The sequence below is a fragment of the Agelaius phoeniceus genome, chromosome 3 (assembly GCF_051311805.1).
Source record: "Agelaius phoeniceus isolate bAgePho1 chromosome 3, bAgePho1.hap1, whole genome shotgun sequence".
NCBI classification, from domain to species: domain Eukaryota; kingdom Metazoa; phylum Chordata; class Aves; order Passeriformes; family Icteridae; genus Agelaius; species Agelaius phoeniceus.
Genome location: NC_135267.1, coordinates 62,885,293 through 62,901,957, shown reverse-complemented (window position 1 = coordinate 62,901,957; position 16,665 = coordinate 62,885,293). Strand labels below are relative to the sequence as shown.

Below are 16,665 nucleotides of genomic sequence, written 5' to 3'. Positions count from 1 at the left end.
ACAGCATGGCTGCGGGCTAATGAACAGTGCTTACCGAAGGAGAAGGAAATGTGATCTCGAGTCTATAGAGTTGTTAATTTGATCTGATCTAATAGCATTCTTGGTTACTTTATCGAAGGTGGATTTTTTTTTGTTTGGTTGGTTTGGGTTTTTTTGTTTCCTCTTGGAGGGAAAAAACAAAATGTAAAGCTTCACAAGAAATTAAGTTAGCTTTGCAGCATAGCATTTGATTGAGGTGGTGTCACACAAGAACTTTTAATACTTGTGTGAATATGTATAAAACTGTGTAAAGAGAGGACAGCAGTAAATGCAGTCTAGCAGCTTTTGGTCCTAAAGAGAAAATACAAGTGAATAATATCCAGAGGCACCTTTTTTTAGTACCTTTATTAATGGCCTGTGGTCAGAAAGCTGAACATAGTAATGAAATCTGTTCATGTCATGCTGCTGGGGGGAAGCATTATTGATGCAGAGGGCCAACATATGAAGGGGATTAAAGGACTGGGGTAATAAGCTCTCTTTGCATAAAGTTAAACTTGGAGGGGTGGGGAAAGAAGGTGCCTCACTAAATAGGTTAGAAGGAGATGGATTAATCAGTAGTATAACTGTCCTGTTGTGCATGTCATCTGCAATGTGTAGGGCTTCTCCAACAGAAGGCATGAATAGAAGGTTCTAGTAAGAGCTTTCCTTTAATGTAGGTACTTACCTGTGCCCAAGACAGACAAATTCAAAGCAAAACCTAGAGAGTGGGTTTGGGATGACCACAGACAAAATTCCACCTTAAGATAAGAGGGTGCTTGGCTATTTCAGCCTGGTAGAATTCAAGGAGTTATCTCTTCCTTCACCTGTGTAGTAAAATGTAAGGAATTTAAATGCCAAAGAGGAGAAAGAATTGCTTTAAGCACAATTTGTGATTTAAGAGACTTTAAACTTTTAGAACAATTAAGCTTGTATGGGGAGGGGGAAGGGGTTGTGAGTGGGTAGAATTTTTTTTTCCCCTTCCTTGTTGATCTTATTAGAAGACTATTCCAAGACCTAACATCCTCAAGATAAAATTTGACAGTACACAATTTAATGCTGCTGCCTGTAGGAGTGTGGAACTGGAACTGATGTCTCAAAAGGTTTTTCCCAGCCCTGTGTTGTTAATAATGGGCTGTGTGTGCTAGGCATGAAGTGGTTAGACAAGTCCTCCATACCTGTTTGATGTTGAATATACATGCATGCTGTCTTCAAGTTGTTTTTTTCAAAATACAGGTCTCCTGCCAAACCTTTATCTGTCTGAGAGCAGACTATGGCATTAAAATTTAACAAGTTTTCTTTCGATAAGCCAGCCAAAAAAATATGCAAGTATAGTGACAGGAATTTATTTCTAAATATAAACAATTAATATTATTAATTGTTTGACAATCTTCTCAATTTTTTCTTCACTATGTGTCTTCTAACTACACATAGTGGCTTTATCTCAGAGCTCTTTACAGCAGATTCCTGTAAGTGGACTGAAATAAAAATACTTTTTAATGTCTTTAAGTGTTCACAATCAACTAAAATACTCTCAGCTTATGGATGGCTATAGATTTAGTCAAGAATAAAATATTACCCTTGTAAGCACCAATTGCAGTCCATCATGTGATACAGTGTATGGTGTATTTGATACCAGGAGGTGTATACTCACTCTGGGGCAAAATGGAAACCCAAGGAAGCTTCCATTTGCCAAATGCCAGAACTCCCTTTCATTTGCCAAATGTGTCACTCACTGCTGCAAAAGAAAGGTGGAGGATTCTATGAGTAGTAAATTTAAGGAGATGAATAAAGTTATAAGAGAATGAGTTCACAGGTTGCCAAAACCCTTATTTACTGTGTAAGCTGAGTAAGCATTTCCGAGGGCAGTTTGTTGTGGGATGTTAGCTGCTACAGAGAAACCAAGGGTGTTAACTGTTATGTTAGTCGCTAATTAAAGAATTTCTTAACCTTCTTAAAGGTCAAAAGGAGGGAGATAAGCCTTCCTGTTCTGTTCTCTTCCTCCACCCACATGAACATCTTCCTTTGTCCATGAAGAAAACCTGTGATATGTCAGGACTTTTTGAGAATAAGACTTCTTGATGACCACTGAAGATTCCCACATCAGTGTCATTCTTGTTTGGCACCCTGTGCCCAGAGAGCTTTACATGCACTGTAAATCCCATAATCACTCGATTGACCTTGATGGAAGGCAGTGCTGCCCAGGATCACTGAACCACGCTGCACACTGTTAAGTAATGTGCTTTAGCTTTTAGCTGTGTTGTGTGCTTGCTTTGAAGCCTGGTTTCTGCAACAGGTAACATTTACCCTGTGAGCAGAGAAGTACGAAGAACAGCAGTGTATGCACCTAGGAGAGGGGGAAATTGTTCCTATATGAGGCTGGAAATAAAGCATAGCTCAGTGTAACAACTAACCTTGCTGCCTCCATATTGCTCATCTGTTCAGATCCAGATTTTGTTTCTCTTTCTAGTTCCTACTTCATAGTGGGGAAATTCACTTGCCTTCTCTGCATCCCCTCTCATCTTTGAGGTGCTCAGCTGAGGCTGATGGACACCTCATAGCAGCAGCTGTCCATTAAGGAAAAATTCTGACTCCAAGAATTAACATGCAGGACTCTGCTTTCTAATTAAGTAAGAAAAACTCTTGCTGATGACCATGGACTTGTATTTGGCTACCTACTGCGTAGGCTTAGTGGAAGAGATGCTAACTCCCCTACACAAGGCCTGCAGCCTTTTGCTTCCTTTGAGAAGGAAGTGTGTGATTCCCCGTTTGATTTGTGTGCATTTACTTCTCCCTCTCACGAGCAAGTGCTGTGGCTATTGTGTAAAACTCTGAGGTGTTACTATCACCATCTCTTCTTTTCTTCTTTTTGCTTGAAGAAGTCCATGCTTGCTGTAGTTGTTCTAACTAAGCTCAGTGTGAAGTGAGTGTGAGAGAGAATTCTCTGGGGATGAGTGGATGGATGTCCTGTTGCTGAATCTTGAGCAGGCTTACAAAACTCTAGAGTGGCTCATTCTGCCAAGAGACCACTGCTGTGTAGATGCAGAGAGCAGGTCTGTGAGCTCTCTGCTACCTGAAGAAGCAGAGACTAAAAAAATCTCACTTTTGAACCCAGGCACCTGAATTTAGCCTGTGTAGCCCAGTAGATGACTTCAAGCCTGTACTGTAAGTTCTGGTCTTCAGAGTTATTTGTGGGAACTAAAGTTGTTCTTCAACACCTAGCTGAGTACACTTAGCTGGCTTAACTTTTTGTCTCTGTAGAGATAAGTGATTGTGCAGAGTTCCTGCTGCACAAACTGTGGTGTGTGGTGGGGTGATTTGCATAATTGATACTCAGTGATCTCAGTGTGGGAGCGAATAGATCTTCCTCCACAACAACTGTCACAGCTGTGCAGACAAACTCTTGAAAGGTACTTTATCTGCTGTCACTGTGCTCAAGGTACACTTTGGGAATCACTGGAGCGTATTTGTTTGCCATCACACATTGATAGTGAGGGGAGTGGGAAGAGTTTCATCTCAGAAGCCCTTAAGCTGTTCTATGGGTTACAGAGGGGTACTTCGGTCCTTTGCCAGTCCTTGCAATTACTTTTCCTTTATGATTTGTAACTGCTCAAGAGCAATACCTTTGTGCTTAGGTGACATTCCAGGACTTGCCATGACCTACCTTTATCTGGGAGCAAATAGTACCTGTTGCATGCTGTTTGAAGTACCAGCTTGAGAAGTGGAAGCATTGTAGTGTATTGCACATGGATCAGATTATCGAGCTGTCAGAGGTGATCACATCACATAACCCCACTAAGAAATTTCACAGATGCCATGAAGTGTGTTCCACTGAAGTCCCTGAGTAAAATGAAAGAGGCTGATATGGAACAGGTAAAACAGAAGGGCGGAATATCAAACAAAAATCTCTCTGACAAAAGGATTTGTATCTAGAATGCAGAATGAACAAACATCATTACTGGACCTTGTGTGACTTGTTGCACTGCTATTTCTCCCTAAGTAAATGGAGTTCATTCTCCTTCTGCACTTTGATGTCTATATGAACATGGCTGGCCTTGTAAGTCAGGCAGAAGCCCTTGTAGCCTAATAGTACACCTCTGATGTTGGCCAAAAGCTGATGCCTGAGGAAGAGTATTTCAAAGATATGCACTGTTGCTTTCCTCTGAGGTATTGGAGGTTGAAAAGTCCTATATAATGAGTTACTAAATGGATTTCTGTGAACTTGTCCAGTCTTGCTTTAAAACCCTGTGAACTCCAGCATCCATAACATACTTTAACAAAGGCTGTGTTAGATAACCTTCACATTGTTTGTAAAGTTATCTACAAACCTCTTTGCTACAGTGCTACATGAACACATGTTCCTTGTCTAGTCTGTTCATGTAGCTCAGGAGTTTATATGCTCTTATGTCCTTGCCTCAGTTAATTTTCTTCCAAACTGAGAAGTCCTAGCTAGCTTAGTTGATCCTTGCATGGTAATTATTTGAGCATCCTTGATCTTCTTCCAGTTCACATCTGATGAAAATATGGCTTTGCACCCTGTAACATCTCTATCTGGGAAGAGTACAGTTACTGAGAATATTTCTCCAGTAATTGTTTCTTGGATGCCTTAAACTCCCAGGTCATAGTCCTGTGAGAGAGTAAGTCACAGGTAATCCTTGTGTTCACTCAGCCCACCCTGTTCCATTGTAATGTGCTGCTCTTCCACCCCAGAAGAACAACCACCAGAGGGTCTATTGAAAGTGTTGGGAGTTGTGTGCTGTCAGGCTGTGTTGCTGCTGTCAGAATTCTGACTCTGTAATGGCACTGGGTTTTCCATGCACATTGCCCTCTAGAACATAGATCTCTGCATAAGCATTGGAATAAAAGGCACCAGTATTGGTGCCTCGGATTCAGGGGAAGCGCTAAGGCTATTGTGGCTTTTATTTAGATTATTCACAGCTTCAGATCCTGCCCTGGTTGTTGTGAGTTTGTACTGTGGAGTTCACCGTTTGCAGAAATTGTTGTGCGTTTGTTGCACCCAAGTGAAAAAGCCAAGCAGAGGCATAAAATGATGTTTGTGTTCCAGATCAAGACTGTAAGATAGTAATTTTTTTTTCTATTTTTTCAAGGGATTGCAGAAGGATGGAATCCCCTTTATGTAGTGTAAATATTGGAGATGTTAAATTATTTAGAAGACTCTGCAATTATGATAAAACTTGATAAACTCTGTATTATCTGCACTTGGCCCCATGCTTATGTTTCTGATGGAAGACAGCAGAAGATCTGATCCATTCTGGATTCTGAGCAACTTCTTGAAATAAAGCTTATTTGAGGATTGTTTATGGGACTTGCTGTAAACTTCATGTGTGAAGCCTTAGTCTCACAACTTCATTATGTTTAATTAGATGCAACAGCTGTCATGATAAAACAGTCTGTGTATGCAGGAGTTTGATCCAGTGGCCGCTAGCTTTCCTCTGTATTTATTCTTTATGTACAAAGGAGCTATTGTTGCTGCACTCTGTGTTCCTAAATCCATCCTAGCATCCATTGAGGGCAAGTGACACATCCAGGCAGTGGTGCTATGTTGAGCCTGTTGTCACTGGCTGTGTGTTCCTCCTTTAAAGAGCAGACTGCTGCTTGTACACAGATACTCTGAAAATGCTAATGGAGTATTATACAGCATCAGAGAGTCTTTAAAGTGAACATTAATGTATTTCAATGAAACACCATAAGCCCTCCTACTTCTTCATAATATTGTGTTCAAAGTAAATCATTCTTACATCCCTCACATAGAGTGAGGGCAAGTGTTTTGCATGAAAAACACCTGGGCTCCTTGAGTGTACAGGGCTTTGTTCAAGGGCAGTATCCTGGAGCCTTTCAGACTTACTCTGCATTGCTTTGTGTCTTGCCAGAACATAGAGCTGTGCCTAGAGAATTTTGCATTTAAAAAAAATAATTGAATTTTAAAGTTTTAGATAGGCCTCTGTCTCTCAGCTTTTCAACTTGTTCCTGGCTTGAGACGGAATGATGCTGTTTGCTTGTTAGGAAAGAGTTGGGGGGAATCTTCAGTGACTGGAGAAAGATTGTTAAAATTTTTTTTTTTCTTTCTGGGTAGAGCGTTTGCTTGGTTTTACTGTTTCACTGAGCAGTTATTGTTAACTGTACAGGGCTGACCAGAGGTGGAGAATGCTGGAAGTCTGTCTGGGGCCTAGGCATTTGGGAGCCAGGGCTATCAGAGATGTACTGTCACTTGCACTCGCCACACCTGCATGAAATCTTCATGATCCTTTGGCATGCAAAGTGTCTTTGCTTGACCTAAGATAAAGAACTGAATTGCAGCCATTGCTGCTTCTTGGTTTTTCACGAAGATGCCTACTATGCAGTTATTACTTGCTGACAGAGGAGATAGTAGGCCTTCATTAAGGGAACTGAGATAGGCATGTAATTTAGTTTGGCATCTTCTGCACATCTAAACTTAAAAAAGTTTGAATTTGCCTTCTAGGATTATGTTCATGTTTAATTATAAGGACAGTTTCATGCTATATTACAAAGAAGAGTTAAGTGGCATGGCTGCAATATTGAACTCCATGGATTTGCTGTCTTGTGACCTGTTTGTGTGTGTAGGCAGGGAGGGGGAAGTTCATTCTGAAAATTCTACCACCTTGTTAAAACTGGAATTTCTGGATGACTCCCCACATCTGGGTATTGAAGGTTTTCCTGCTCACATGAACCCCCCTCCCTCCACTTCATCCAGAAGTCTAGCTTTCACATTTCACTCCAAAGTTTTTCTTGGCTTCCCCTCAAAGTACTTTATTTCTCTTCCGAAGAACTGCCGCAAAAGAAGTTGCGGTTTTCACCATACATGAGAGCAAATACCTGGGCTCCTATTGCCTTGACTAAACTTAAGAAATTTCAGTTAATTATAATTGATATAGGTATTGCTCCTTAAATACTGAGGACTAGTAACCCCCAAAATATGATTCTGCAAGCTGCTGCATTAAAGCTGACTAGTAGTTAAGGCTTACAACAGTACTGGACAATTTTAAAGTAACTACTAGATTCTAGATTATTATATATAATTCAATTGAACCTCAGTGGTATTTCTCCCTCTCCTGGGAAGGTAAGCAAGGTTTTGAGGAACAAAGACCAGCCTACTCGGCTCTAGTTTTACCTGTTGCAAATGCAGCAATACCTAACTGCTTCATAGACTCTGAGGAATTCCATTGGAACGTGACTTAATGTTCCCATTTATTTGCAATGAGGAAGCAATGTTTAACACAATGAGATCTGAAATGGAACACGTCCTTCAGTTCACAGAGGGGTATTTTGATTTAGCATGGTATGCTGGGAAACTGGGTCGGTCAAATGGGTGCAACCAGCCTGCCTTGTCAGCCAGGGGGAGGCCAGTGAGGCCGTCTGCAATTCACGTTTTGTGAGCTGCTGAGGCTCTCTTCTTCCTTGTCAGCAAACTGCTCCCCAGTGTGCAGGGGAAGGCTCATGGCTGCTGCTGTGCTGCCACTGCCCTCTCTGAAATGCTCTGTGTGAGGCAGGCGCTGCATGAAAGGTTCTGCCATGGGAGCAGGGGGAGGAGCCTGTAAAAGGTTTTCTTCATTGCTGGGCTGTGCAGTTCTTTCCCATTCTCATAGGAACCAGATTCTCCTTCCCCCAGAAGAGAAATGGTGGGTCTGTCATTTGCCTTCTCATTTCAGGTTCTTGGACATCCTCTAAATCATAAAAATGTATCACTGGGAAGGACTTGGACCTGTGTTTTCTGAAGGCTGCATGGAAGTGGCTACATAATATCATAATGTTTTACCACTCCAGCAATTACTGTTTCTTGTCATGTTACCCAGCCTGCAATAAGAGGGCTTTTTACTGGTTTCCTCCGTGTGGGTTTAGAAGTTTTTATAGTCTTCTATATAAAACACGTCATGTTTCAGACAACTCCCATTTGGAAAGGGATCACTGACATGTTTAAAAATAAAATCTAGTTTGAAACAGACAGAAAACCCCCACAAACAAATAAAAAGCCCTAAACACACACAGATTGAAAAAACCCCAACTGGCAACCAACCCAGAAACACTTGACCTGTAGGTCAGTGTAGACTTTCCTTGATTAACTTGCCCCCTTACAAAAGAAGCATTCAGATTTGGGTGACAGCATTCCATCTAGCAAGTCATCGAGGCAGGCAGAACAGAATAGTCACCTGCTGTAATGCTTCCGGTGACAAATACACTCAAGAATGTAATTTTCCTCTCTATGTAATAGCATCACACCAGGAAATGTGGTGTTTTTCTGGGGATTATAAACCACATCCTCTACAGTCCTGCTGTAGCCCATTGTTTGCAAGCCTGTAATTTGTTCATCTCTGCCTCTTCTCCATTCTCACCTCTCCAAGTGTAACACTTGCAGCTATTTTTCAGACCTACCAACATCCTTGAATTCCAGTGCTCTCGTTCCAAAAGACTTATTTTTTCTTGACTAGGTGCTGTTCATGATCTTGTAAGTGCACTCCATCTTCCAGGGATTGTGAGAAAACTTTGTTTTCTTCTTCCCTCGATCCCACCACACTCATATCCCCTTTTCAAGACCTTGACTTGACATGAAAAGGTCAGAATATGTGTCCCTGCTGTAGTTCCAGCAAGATGAAGGTGCTGAGCCCAGTGACAGGGAAGCTGGATTTTGGCAATCCTGCAGCAGCAAATGGAATTGACCATTTGCTTGATATTCATGACATTTGTCTCCTGCTCTGAAAGAAGCTATGGAGAATGTAGGTGCACAGCTTGTCATTTGGTTGTAATTTCACATGGCTCAGATTTGTTGTATGTCTAGTCTATGTTGTGTGGCACCACATCAAATATGTTATTAGATTTTATTTGATCCATCAGGCAGGTTATTCTGTCAGAGAAGAAACAGAGTTGTCTCCAGGTGTTGTGTTCTTGATATGCTGGTGTTCGTAAAGTACATTCTTAAGAAGTATACCATAAATTGAACTAATATTTCTGCAGTTCCTTCTGTGTTATTTGTGCTACTTACCTTCTCAGAGTTGTCTTCTCTGCACAGTCTCTGAACCATTACCTGTTGACTTAAGTAACTTGTGGAGGACAGAGAAATGCAGATACTGAAGAGTCAGCAGATCAGCTCTGAGCTCTGAAGCTGCTAAGATTTTTCTCCTTCCTCAAAGTTGAAAATTTTCCCATAACAGTTTCCAGGAGCTGGGACAACAGTTACTCCATCAGTTAGGACAATATCTTTCTTTGTTATTGGACCTGGAACCAGTGAGCACTACTGAATGGAATGTGGAAGAATAGAGAGCAGTTTCATTGCCCTTCTGATGTTGCTGCATGAAGTTGTTTTTCCTATTACCAGATACTTAATCACTCCACGAGTCTGTGAACAGCTCTGGTTGCTAAGGTCAAAATGAGATTACTTTGTCCTTGCAGATGCATTGCAGCCCAGGCCAAGAAGCTTGCCTGTTATTTGTTCCATTAGTAGTTGCTGCTTGCCTGGTGAAAGAGCAGACCTGCAGAAGTGAGGAGTAATGCTACTACTTTCTTAGTACTATTATTAATGCCACTGCATCCTCCTTGTTAAGACTTCTTTATTTCTTCAGCACAAGCAAGTCCATAAAGTCCATATCCACACAGTCAGTGTGTGTGCAAAAAGGCTTAACAGCTCTGCACACTGTGTTTCATAGAATGTGCTGTGCTGTGCAGTACAGCAGTTCCAAATGTGGCTGATTTGCTTCAATGTACCAGTGGCTCCTGGGATTTCCAGCCATCCAGTGACTGAAGAAACAAGGCATGTCTATCTAGGTTTCTCCACTGCCAATTGCCACCATTTGGAAAGATACAGTGCTTGGAAACCTGCTGTTTAGGAGACTCTAGTCTTTCTTCCTCCTTGGAAAGAGGGAGAAAACATTCCTGAGCATTGTCTAAGGCATTTAGACCTGCCTAATGATAATGATAAGTGACACAGTTAAGTACCGGTTTGTCCTGTGTTAATGGGTAAAAGTTGGTATTTAGTGCCCTTTATCATATGTATTTGCTGAAATTAAATTGTATGGTCTTATTTAAATGACTTGCACAACTTCGTGGTTTCACTGAACTATTTTATTATGCAAGTGAACTATTCGATTACATGCATCAGGGTGCAAAATATCCACAATAGCATAGCGTGTCTGAGAGCTGTGGGGTTTTTATCCTCTTCTCCCTGCCCTTTTCCCTTTAGTGTGGGGTGTTTTTCAGTGGAGCTGCACTATCAGCAGAGGGATGGTTAACTTCAAAGATACCGTGTTGCATGCAATCATATACTGGTTCTGCACCGAGGTGCTCAAGAATCCAATGTTTGAACACACAACTGTAGTTTTTTCTGTGTCCAACACACCTGAAAATTGGGTGTTTGTGAGAGGATGGGGTTGAAGAGGCAATGTCTTCTTGGGTTCCTATCTAGGTCTTGATTCCTCCACAGACACGTTGCCACTCAGCTGCTTGGCAGTGTGTTGCCTCCTTAAGAGAGTGTTTTCTGAATGTTTTTCAGAGGGCACTTTAATTTCTCAAATCACTCTACTGATGTGCATGGACTCTGAAAGGCTGCACCTGCCCCACAGATTGACCTACTGACTTAGCATTAGAAAAGATGTTGTTTTATCGACAACAAAAGAAACAAATGCATGACTTAAGGGCATTGCTAAAGCACAGAAGATTCCATTCTAACTACCATTGCTTTCCATAGTGTTACAATCATTTAAACTGTACTCTGAAGTTCTCTGTAGCTCTGGCCTTCATCTTCTATTCTCTTGTTGGAGTTGGTAAGGTAGCTAACACGTTACAGTCCAGTATGATGTCATGGAACCTGGTGTTCAGTCTTTCAGTGTACTAAATTCTTCAGCTTCATGGAGAGTTTTTCATTTTAATGCAGATGGCATTGCCTTTTCAACAGTGTGCTTTTGTCCTTCTGGATCAAATTTGTTAGCAATTTTATGCATCCTAAGACAGGAGAAGAGGAAAAACTTGTGTTCTGTAGTGTTTCTTTATGCACAAGGAAACCTTAAGGGCCCTATTTGTCATTTTAGGTGTGTTAGCCTCAGACATAAAAGTAGAATTATTTAATAGTTTAGGTTGGAAAGGACCTTAAATATAATCTATTTCCAACCCCCAGAATAATGAAGTGTTATGACATTGGCCTATCAAGAAAGAAGTTACATCTTACTGTCCAGGATTTTTAGTGTGTTTTGTGCATAAAAGCACATATTTTTTAATATAACCCTTATTTCGTGTATTACAGCTGTTCTCTTCTCTCCACACCCTTGTGCTCTTAAAAATGAAAAGCTGCTTTCATTTTGGTTATGGCTTCAGCATTGTCCTGGATTACTGCCAGGATTTGGTAGGATCTTATAAAGGACATGCCTTGCCTGGACAGGGTGAGCAGGACTTCACTTGTGAAAGTTGTCCTAACTGTGTCTTCCTCTTTTTGTTGCTCATGGAAATGAGTTTGAGATCTTGGTTGTTTTCCTCCCCAACAATACCTGAATTGGTTAGCACATTAGGTGTTGATTTAATCATCTTGGCGCCGTGGGGAGTTCCATCTGGTCTGAGCTGAGTGCCAAACTGATCGACACTCAGTGTAGCAGACATCGAGGTTTCTTCAGGCTGTCTAAACCAGGGTTTCATGTAGGTTAAGCTCTGTTTGCTGCTTTACTAAGAGTTTCTCTGTGGCTGAAAGCTTGCATGTATGGAGTGGTTGTAGGACATCCATTTAGAAACACTGTTAAAATCATTATGTTCTTGAAGTCGAGGCTAAGGTTTGGAGATGAGAAGCAGGAGGGCTTAATAGGGCAGGAAGGAGACTCAAAGGATATTCCAGGCAGTCATCAACTCATTGAAGGGACAGAAGGTCGCTTCTTGCTCTGCCTGTGTTGTAGCTGGCAGTTTGTCTGAGGGCACCAGGGAAATTCCTCTTTGTCCTGATGGTTATGTAGCCCTTAAAGAACACAGAAATTAAGCCACAAGTGTCCTTGAAAGCTTTTTGGATAAACAAGTAGTCATGTTCCTGCATGCTTCCAACTTTAAATGATTGAAGCAGAAAAGCAGATGACTACAATTTTTGGTCTTAATACTAAAATAATTCTTGAAATATATAGCAGCTAAATGCACTAAATAGCTCACTGTATAGCTGATCCTACAGTCTTTGAGGGTTGTAGTGAAACAAGACTAGGGAGTTTAATTTTTTTTACTAGCAGATAACCACTAAGGAGAGATAGAGGAAAATACATGCTGGTATGAGCTGGAATTTTGTACTCAGCCAGCATTCTGCAGGTTTTCTGGTAAGGAGTAAGAAGCACCTCCTTTAAGTTCTTTAGCCTGTAAAGTGATACTTATTTTACACTTCTATGGTGTTTCAGCCAGAAGTACAAATAACTTGTTCAGCACAAAACTAAGACGATGAGCATATGTTTTCTTGAAGTGGGTAGAAAGGGATTAGAATATGATTAGGGATTTAATGTTGAGAGGGATTAGGCAACAGGTGTTTTTTAAGGTCACATCTTTGAATTGCAGACTTGCTATTCCAGAGAATTTGATATCTGAACTTCCCCTCCCTTCCTTCACTGGAAAAATTTCTTGGGAAACCTTTGCTTTTTAAGGCATGGGAAGAAAACCTTAAGCAAAACTCCATGCTCCATTATGATCTCAAATGCTACAGTTCGGTTTTCCAAGAACTCCTTTTACCTTCTTGCTTTTTCTTCCATCTTTCATTTAAAGATTTTTTTAAAGTCCTAATTTAAAGGACAGTGCTTTAAAAACACAGTTTAAAAGTGGCATCACTAAGTCATTTTCTCTGGTTTTGGGGTCCTGTGACTTGGAAAGTGTCTTCAGTCATCTTTCTTTGGGAGGATATTCTGTCATGTGGCAGCAGAAGAAAAGAAACAACTCTATAAAGAGACTTGATGCCTTCATAGAATCATTTAGTTTGGAAAATATCTTTAAGATCAAGTTCAGCCATTAACCTAACATTGACAGGTCCACCATTAAACTGAAGAAGGCTGGTTAAACATTCAGTGTCTCACTGAAAAAAGAGTGCAAAGCTTTGTAATATATTTTACTACAACTAGCTGAAGCAACTTGTTTTATTCACAATTCTGTGTTAATTATAACATTGTTACACCTGACATTTATCCTAGAGTTTAAGCATAGATAATTAAGTTGCTGGGAACTGCTGAAGGCCAAAGCTTTGTAGTGAGCGATTCGATTCCTCTCCTACCTCTTTTACCTCTCATTTCTTCAGATGTGGGCCAGGCTCTCTCTTAGCCTTGGCTTTCTGTCATGTGGCATTTACAAATTGTAGGGAAATTGTCATGAAATCTCATCTGCCTGTACCTTACATGTTGTCTGGCCTTGTAGCATAACTATACTACACAATCATACATGTTTGGGATTTTTAGATTGGTTTGGGGATTGTTGGGTTTTTTGAGAAGTAATATAATATTACAAGCTGTATTCAGAACAGTTGGAGATAATCCTTTCCCGATTTGCCATTTTACTGGTCCTTATGCCATTCCCTGCAAGATTAGTTGCTGCTTTTGCATCCTGATTAACTGCTAATAGACTTTTTCTAGTCATTTAACACTCTTGCCTTCTGCATTTAGTAGTAACCTCTGTCTTGCAGTCTAGTGCCATTGCAGTAAATCTAGTTATGTTGTTTCTTCACTGACAGCAAGAGCTTATTGAACTCCTGCCCTGTAGAATCATTCAGTACCTGTTACTGCTGTTTTTATGTGCTGAATAGATTTTTATGAGGGAAAGAATGAACGTTTATCAGGTTAATGCTGATTGCTTTATAAGAATAATCTGCAGCCTTTTGCCTTTAAAACCTCAGATTAATTCCAGCTCTAATATAAATGGAAGTTAAATTATAAGTCTTAAATTTAATTTAGTCATTAGGGCCTTTCGTAATCCAAGGGATGGCCTGCAGGCAGCTATAATGTGTATCCACAGGAGCTCTTAGTCCAAGAGGGTTTAGGCCTGGAAAGGGTCAGGTCTAAAATACCCTCCTGTTGAACCAGAAGATCTGTCCAATCCTGTGTTGAGTAAGAAAACCCGTGGAGCAATTTGGTTAAAACAGTAGAATGAGTGCCCCAATTAAGTTTGCTGGTGTGATAACACGATTCTAATTGAGGCTTAAGTGTGTTTATTATAGAGGTTACAGGAGTGCATCAAAGCGTGGAGACTCTTGTACACAAAGGACTGTGTTAACACCTAGAAGTAACTTTCAATGCATCTTAAACAATGCTTTTTGTTTTTTTCCTTAGATCAACGTTCGAGTTGTTACTATGGATGCAGAGCTGGAGTTTGCCATCCAGCCAAACACTACAGGCAAACAGCTCTTTGACCAGGTCAGTGAAGGGTTCCTGTGGGCTCTTGTTGTTTAATTTTGGAGTATGTTTTGGACTATAGGGTTTTCTTAAGACTGGATTCCAAACCTATCTTTCTTCTCTCTACCTCCTAATCAAACGGCCCCAGTCTGAACTAAGATCTCTAAATTCCATCACAGTAAAAGAAAAAAGCAAAAACCCTTGCAGGTGTGTTATGTTCCAGTGAAACCTGTCTTCCTAGCATGTTGGATGATGAACTGTCACAAGGGATCTAAAATATTTAGACAGCATAACTAGCATGTAAAAATGTACCTCTTGCTTTGAAATACTGCTTAGCTCTTACATAGTTCTTAACTTCTGAGATTGAAATGTTGCTCTTGTGCATAAAACTGTTCAGAATCAGGTCTTCAGGTGGCTGATGAGGGTGTTGGCATGGCTGCATTCATTCAAATGCTGGGTTTGAGTTAGCACAGGTGTTTGGGTTTGCCAAAATATTGGAAAATCAGAAGAGTTTGTGATCTCTGTGCAGCATTTACAGATATCATGCCTCGTAAGAAGCCCCTGTGCAGCAGGATGGAGCAGAGATTAGTGCAGAGATCCCTGCCTTCAGGGAGTCCCAGGGAAGTGGAGAGCTTGAGTGGCCAAGACTGTCCTCCTGTACTGTTATTCTTCCTGTTACTGCTTTAACAATATTCAGGTCTTTATGAAGATGGACCTGCAAAGATCAGATAAAGACAACTAAAACAAACTGTGTGCTATTTGTGAAACTTTGTTATTATTAAGTAGCTTGCTGTTATTAAACTCAAGCAAGGCCTAGATTTTAGCAAAAACAATTTACTTACTGCTCTGCAACTCAAAAAAAAAAAAAAAGACCACCAAAATAATTGCTTCTAGCCATTTCTGCTTTCTGCTGTAGACCTGAAAAATAAGAATTGGTCCATTCAGACTTCAGTCACACATTTTAATGTGCTCACAAACTGTTTTTTGTACTTCTTCCCTTGATAGCTAACCTTGATAGCTAAGGATGGTTGTACTTGAGTAGCTCAAATAGGCACTATTGGCTAAACAACGTCCATTCCTTCTGGGTATTGTTGGTACAATTTTGTGTTTCAGTGAGTTAACTAGAAGTTGCTAGGCCTTATGGCAATTGTGCATTGAGAAGTACTTAAAAAGAAAACCCAGAAAAAACCCCCCAAACGAACAACCTACAAACCAGTTAAAAAATAAACAAAATTCCAAACCCCCAACAAACTAACAGGCAAAAAGCTTTTAGTGAGTTCTTGAAAGAAATGAAAGAAGGAAATCAAATACTAATTACTGCAGAGCTTCACAGTACAAAACTGAGTAGTCCAGCTTGTGTCTAGCATTAAATCTAAATTTAATTCCTTTTGATTACTACTGATGTGGGATAAACATCAAGTATTCATTGAACACAGAGGCCAAGGGTTCAATCCCCATATGGTTAATTCATCTTAGATTTGAGCTTGATGATCCCTGTTTGTCCCTTCCCTCAGAATATTCTATGATTTTGTGACTGGAAATTTGCTGAAATGCATTTGAAACCTGCATTTTTATGGAAACAGTAGCTGCTGCTTGATCTTCCAGAGGAGAGTCACCAAGTTGATTAGGGAGATGGATCACCTCTCCTTTGAGGAAAGGCTGAGAATTGGGATTATTCAGCCTGGAGAAGAGAAGGCTTTGGGGTGACCTAACTGCAGCCTTCCAGTACCTGAAAGGAACCCTAAAAAAAGTTGGAGAGAGACTATTTACAAGGGCATGTAGTGTCAGGGCAAGGGGGAATGAATTCAAACTGAAAGAAGCATCTTTAGATTACATATAAGGAAGAAATTCTTTACTGTGATGGTGGTGAAGCACTGGAACAGGTTGTCCAGAGAAGCTGTGGATGCTCTAACCCTGGAAGTGTTTAAGGCCTGCTTGGATGGAACTCTGAGCAATCTGATCTAGTGGAAGGTGTCCCTGTGCATGGCAGGGGGGTGGAACTAGATGATCTTTAAGGTCCCTTCCAACCCAGGCCATTCTATGATTTGATGATTCCATTCATGCTGATCACCATGGCATCAGAGTAACTTCTTCCCCTGGCCCTTTCATGTTGATCCAAAACAGAGAAATTGGATTTTGTCTCCATCAGTATGAAAATCCAAATTACTGAAAGCCAGGTTTTTAAAAGCAATGCTTTAGATTAGACTGTAAGTATGTCCTTATGACAAGCATTCAACAAGTACCTCCCTCCTCCATATATATTAACTAATGCTTACATCTATTCAGAGTCAGGGTCATC

General features: G+C 40.6%; 1 protein-coding gene across 2 annotated transcripts in view; it reads left to right on the top strand.

The window, feature by feature from the left end:
* EZR (ezrin) overlaps window positions 1-16,665 on the top strand; it is a 37,360-nt gene that overhangs the window by 3,459 nt on the left and 17,236 nt on the right. For both annotated transcript variants that reach the window (XM_077175440.1, XM_054628821.2), the window contains exon 2: window positions 14,304-14,387. In XM_077175440.1, the coding sequence (XP_077031555.1) occupies window positions 14,325-14,387 (63 nt within the window). In that variant the 5' untranslated portion in view covers window positions 14,304-14,324. The remainder of the gene's footprint in view (window positions 1-14,303; window positions 14,388-16,665) is intronic.